The sequence below is a fragment of the Trachurus trachurus genome (genome assembly GCF_905171665.1).
Source record: "Trachurus trachurus genome assembly, chromosome: 4".
NCBI classification, from domain to species: Eukaryota; Metazoa; Chordata; class Actinopteri; order Carangiformes; family Carangidae; genus Trachurus; species Trachurus trachurus.
This window is the reverse complement of record NC_139898.1, coordinates 15,626,220-15,632,219: the sequence shown is the minus strand read 5'-3', so window position 1 is coordinate 15,632,219 and position 6,000 is coordinate 15,626,220. Positions and strand designations below refer to the sequence as shown.

At 44.8% G+C, this 6,000-nt stretch overlaps 1 protein-coding gene across 1 annotated transcript in view; it reads left to right on the top strand.

Annotated features, from left to right (window-relative positions):
- The first annotated feature begins 1,802 nt into the window (after nt 1-1,802).
- tle2b (TLE family member 2, transcriptional corepressor b) overlaps nt 1,803-6,000 on the top strand; it is a 70,980-nt gene continuing 66,782 nt past the window's right edge. The window contains exon 1 of the mRNA XM_083970390.1: nt 1,803-1,973. Coding sequence (XP_083826516.1) covers nt 1,950-1,973 — 24 coding nt within the window. The 5' untranslated portion in view covers nt 1,803-1,949. The remainder of the gene's footprint in view (nt 1,974-6,000) is intronic.

Below are 6,000 nucleotides of genomic sequence, written 5' to 3'. Positions count from 1 at the left end.
ATAATTTATGCTTACACTGCTGATATCACAAATTATAGATAGATTTCTGGCATATTTTCCATCATCTGCATCAATATATGAGGAAGTTTGGGACATGTACATTGAATGGGGTCCAATGTTGAAAAATAGACTGTTTTGGTTTGATTCTTGTCAGTCAGTGTCCCTGAAGGCAACTTGTCAACTGCTACACCACTGTAAACCTGCATAACAACATCAGACTTTATACACCGTTGTATGAGCTTCTCCAGGTTAGGAAAACCAAATCAACATGCACAGTACTTCATAATTGTCACATTCAGGCAATAGCATCATTTTTGCAACTGACATATTATTACTGGTTTATATGGTCACAATTCCACAGAATTCCCTCATCAACAGACCCAGATTCCTTGTTAATACTGCTTATAATTTCAGTTTGTTTCAGTGTTATGTGCATCCGTGGACTTTAACCTGCTTAGACGCGCTACGGTATGTAGTTTGACGTGATGCTGCATACACTTGACAGACATCTGGATGCAACGCTTCTCTAGCCACTTTCTGAGGAGCTTTGGCAGTCAGATCAGTAGCATCCTTCACAGCAACCTGAGTGTGTTTACACCTGGATTTATATGCGATTAAGCATGATTGGATAACTATCCAATCATGCAACACACATTTTAATGCAAGGTGTAAACTGGGTAATAAACTTATCAGTCTAAATAACTATTATGTGTGTATGTGCAACTGTGTGTGTGTGTGTGTGTGTGTGTGTGTGTGTGTGTGTGTGTGTGCAGTGCGTAAAGTTATGTGTGTGAGTGAGCATTTGTGTGTGTGGATCTCGATTCATATCAGTTTGAGCCTGAGTCTTTGTGCATGACTGATTGCTTTCTCTGTCTGACCACAACTGAAAAGGGATCCATCTCTCCCTCTGCCTCTCTCTCTGCCTTTCTCCCTCTCTGTGACTGGGTGTCTCTATCCACTCAGTTCCACCTTAAGAGGAGCTTTAGCAGCCTGTCATGTTTGTGTTGAAGCCAACAGGCACAATATATTACAGTCTAGGGCTTGCTGCTGAAAAGCCCGCTGGATCCTCCACTGACCTGCTGTTCTTTCCTGCTTTCCTCTCGCGTTTTTTCTTTCTTTCCACATTTAGATTAAAAACAAAGCTCTCACTCTCTCTCTCTCTCGCTCTGTCTCTCTCTCTCTCCCTTCTCCCCTCCCTCCTTCATCATCTTCTTCTTCTTCTCCTTCTTCTTTTCTGCGGCAGCAGTCAACGTAGAAGCTTCAGTGTGTCATAGAGAGGGCGAAAAGGAGGAAAAAGCAGAGAAGAAGACTATTTGGACGCAGCAGAGTGTGTGTTTATGTTTGCATGATTCGCCATTGGACGGCCGGGTGAAGGGGCACGAGGAGAAGAGTAGGAGGAGGAGGAGGAGGAGGAGGAGGAGAGGGGAGCCTGCCTGGATGAATTTCTCTGTGTCATGTCAGTACGTGTGGACCTTGACTGATCACAGGGTGAGGAAAAGGGAGAGACACGAAAAGAAAGACGAAGAGGAAAGAGCAGAGGAGAAACTGAGACTTTTGTTTCACTGGGAAAAGAAGAAGCAGCAGCAGCAGGAAGAGGAGGCGGAGGTAAAGTGTGGCGCTCCGTTTTATCATGACATTGTTGGATAAACGAACCAAGGGATTGAGCGCTCTTCAGTTGTGTGTCAACAGGAATTCGCCTCAGAAGACACAGAGAGGGAGAGAGAGAAAATAAGGAGAGAGACTGTGGAGGAGTAGAGACTGCCGTGTTGAGCCCAGCTCAGGAAGAGCAGAGAGAGACCGGACTTACTGAGTGTGTGAGAGTGTGAGTGTTTGGCGGTTTGTGTGTGTGTGTGTGCGTGGCTGTGTAACCGGTGGAGGGCAGAGGAGTGGAGGGCCAGGGGACTAACCTGGCCATCAAACGGACTGGCAGCCTCTCCTCTCCTGGGATCATGTACCCTCAGGGCAGGCATCCGGTAAGTACCTCCTTATGTCTCTTTCTCCTGTCTGTCCTATACTCTTTTCTCTGTCTGTCCCTCCATCTCTCCTCATGTCTGTCTCTTGTGTCCAATCCGTCTCTGTGGCTTTTTATGTCTCAGATTTGCTTTGCTACTGCTACCTACATCTGTCCTCTTTTTCCTCTCTGTCGCCTCAAACTTCTCTGCTTCTCTTACCTCATGTCTGTCCTCTTTTTTACTGATTATTTTCCTTGCGTGTCTTTTTTGTGTCCATGCTTAAAGTGTCTCCATGTCTTTGTCAGCAGCCTGTCCCTGTTTTCCTTCTCACGTGTAGTTGTAGAGACTGAACTGTAACATGAGGAGTGAAACGTCAGGGGAGGGATGCTGCTGCTAGTGTTTGGGCAAAGAGATTCCCCGTTATGTACACACACACACACACACACACACACACACACACACACACACACACACACACACACACACACACACACACACACACACACACACACACACACACACACACACACACACACACACCACCTCCCCGTCAGATTCAACCAGGTGCCTTTCAAGTCTTGTTGATGGTTAAGTTGTGTAGGTGGCATATAACTACATCTGCACTTCTCAGCTTGTGAATGTGTATATTGTTTGTACATGTGTATGCACATTACAGTAATGTGTGGCTGTCTCTGTGTGTATGCGCAGTAGGACTGAGTGTGTGCAAATGTGTGTGTGAGACTAAATGTCTTTATTTGTGTGTGTGTGTGTAGGTGTGCTTAAGAGAGAACTGGCTGTCAGCTGCCCATTTGCTCATTTCTGTTGCTAATCAAAGACACACACACACACACACACACACACACACACACACACACACACACACACACACACACACACACACACACACACACACACACACACACACACACACATACACACAGACACACGCACCCACCCACCCACACACACACACACACACACACACACACACACACACACACACACACACACACACACACACACACACACACACACACACACACACACACACACACACACACACACACACACACACACACACACACACTACTGTTTAATTGAGAGTTAAATTCCACTTAATTCATTTCCATTACCACTAAGAAAGGTTGTGAGTGCACAAGTACTTTCCCTCTAATACCTCCTTAAACTCTCTTTCCTCCTTCAGTCTCACCCTTCATCAGCATCAGTGAGAATTTGCTGTTAATTTACCTGCCTGGGTAAAATAAAGGTTAAAGAACAGAGGGTTGAATGACAGCTTAGGCTCTGACTGGCTTAGGCCATTCGCTTCACAGTGGCCCATGATCCGGTCGCTATAATCACATTTTGGTTTTTCAGTCTCTTTGTATATCTGCTACAAATGGGTCAGTGGCCACTTTGCCTCATAGCCAGCCAGTCAGCCAGCAAGCCAGCCAGCTAGCTATCACACAGAATTATGAATGACATTTTCACAAGAGGAAGGCATGAGGAATCAATTATATGTACAGAGAGAATGCTAATAAGCCAGCCGCTGGAGGAGAGACGCTGAGAGAAACAAGAGAGAAGTGAAAAACAAAGGGAGAAAGTGAAAGATGTAAGAGCCGAGAGAGAAGAAAACAGAGAGAGAGAAAGAATACTTTAAAAAGGCTCTGCCGGGGGTGGAAAGAGAAATGAAAATGAATGAGAGATGCAAAGGAAGAATAGTGTGAACATTCCTCTGTTCTCTCCTTTAGAGGCGTATCAGAGAGTTTCCTGCTGTGATGCTCTGCGTTTGTGATAAAGTTCAATCCCAGATTGAGCCAACTCCAACAGATCGATAGCCCCTCTCTCCCTCTCTCCTTCCGTCTCCCCTCTGTTTTCTCCATCTCTGTCTTTTGTCTCTCTCTCTCTCTCTCTCTCTCTCTCTCTCTCTCTCTCTCTCTCTCCGTCTTCCTCTGCAGCCCTTCCTCTGCCAGTGGATATTTATTTCTGGTGCTGCTATGAAATGTGATCTGTGGAGAGGTGTGAGGGTGCAAAGAGCAGTTGGATGTGTGTGTGTGTGTGTGTGTGTACATGCATCTGTGTGTTTGTGGTTACCGAGTCCCTGTCTCTGTGCCTGTGTGTACGCTGTAATGCACATACACACGTGCATGCGTAAGTGTTTGTTGGTCCCCATAAATTCAGAACAGGGTTAGTCATAAGATACGCATTTCATCTCTATGTGCTTCCCCAGCCGCAGCAGGATTATATGTTGCCTCTTGCTTTTCCTTCATTGTTGAAGTACTTTAATTACCTGTATTTCACAGAAATGGTTATAGCAGGTGTTTGTCTCTTGATTTTTTATTTTGTTTGTCTTACTGAATATAAATTCACATGCTTTAAATATGCCTGTTTCTGCACTGCAAATGTCACATACTTCACAATATTGCTAACTGTTTTCCAAAGCCAGAAGTTGTCATATACAGCTGCTAATCTTCTTATCTCAGATGCCAGATCATTCTTCACCTGCTACTGCTCTAGTAGAAAGTCGTGGCAGAACTTTGATCTACAAGTAATGGATTATTAATGAGGAGCAAATTTTAAGTTTTTACAAGTACATTTTTATATCACTGTGGCATGATCTGAAACTTGAGGCTGCCTTTGATGGTTGGAAGTTCATCATAAAAGTGAATTGTTCATGGCGATCACCAGTCATGTAACATGTTTTTTTGATCTTGGAAATTGTTTGGTGGGGCTTTGCACGTACATGACCACACATCCACATTACATAGGAGACTTCCAAATAAGCAGATTTGACTCTCTTCACTCAGTAGGCCTGATGTGTCTGTGCTGCTGGTGTCAGTCAAACATTACAGTCTACTTCCTGTCAGTTGCAGACGTCCAGAGCTGCCTCAAAAGCCTCTGGTTTTTAACTCCCTTCGGAGGTGGAAGGGACAGTGTCTGTGGTATAAATAGATAAAATGTACATCCAAGGATTGAGCAGCATCATTTTCTTTTATCAGAGAAGAAGTCAGACTTTGTTCTCCTCACTCGCTGATGAGAAAGGGTTAACACCAGGGGCTGATTTGCCAGGCGAGTGGAGCTGTAATTGGTTCCACTGGATTTTAGTGGCAAGCGTTATCAGAACTGTGTGAATGTGTGTGTGCGCCTGTGTTAGGATTTCTGTGCAGTGTGTTAATGTGTGTTTTTCGTTTAATGTGTGTCTATACTGTGTGTTTGTGTGTGTGGTTTCTTTGCGTCTCTTCAGTGCATTATGAGTGTATACAATTTTGTATAAACAGTGAATATAGCCTTGTTGGTTGTGTTCGATGTGTGTGCACATGCACGTACAATATTCTTTTGAGTGAGGTGCTTGTGTTTGTTTTTGTTTGCATTAGCTCTTGCGTGTTAAGTGTCTTTGTGTGTAAGTATGTACTAATGTGTGTGTGTGTGTGTGTGTGTGCACCATGCACGTGTCTGTATTTGTCCTTGTGTTCTTGTAAAATTGGTTGTGCATGCGTCCATGCAGCTGTTACAAGTGTGTGTGTTTGGATCTGGGAGAAGAAGGGAAAAGGAGAGTGGTGGCAGTTTGCGTGTGTGCAAGCATGTGTGTGTGCCAACAACAATAACAATAAATAACGTCCCAGTCCGACCTCGACTGTTGCTGTGAATGTACAAGCCCTTGATTGGCTGCCACACCCCAGTGTGTGAGAGACGGGGAGGGAGAGAGAGAATTTACTGTGTTTTCATGGTTAAGAAAGATGTCTATAAGTATTTGCCTGCATGCAGAGCTCTGACCAGCTTTCACATGCACATACAGGTATTTTATCAACTAGAAGGAGCCTCACAAACCAGCATAAGTAAAGTATATATATATATACAGTATATTTTCACCTTTAATGGACAGCACAGTAGAGAGAGAGACAGGAGGCAGAGAGAGGGGGAATGACCTGCAGGAAAGGGCCACTCGATGCAGGATTCGAACCGGGGCCGCCTGCAGCGAGGACTGTAGCCTCAACACATGGGGTGCCTGCTCAACCAACTGAGCTAAACGACGCCCCAGCCTACCTCTTTT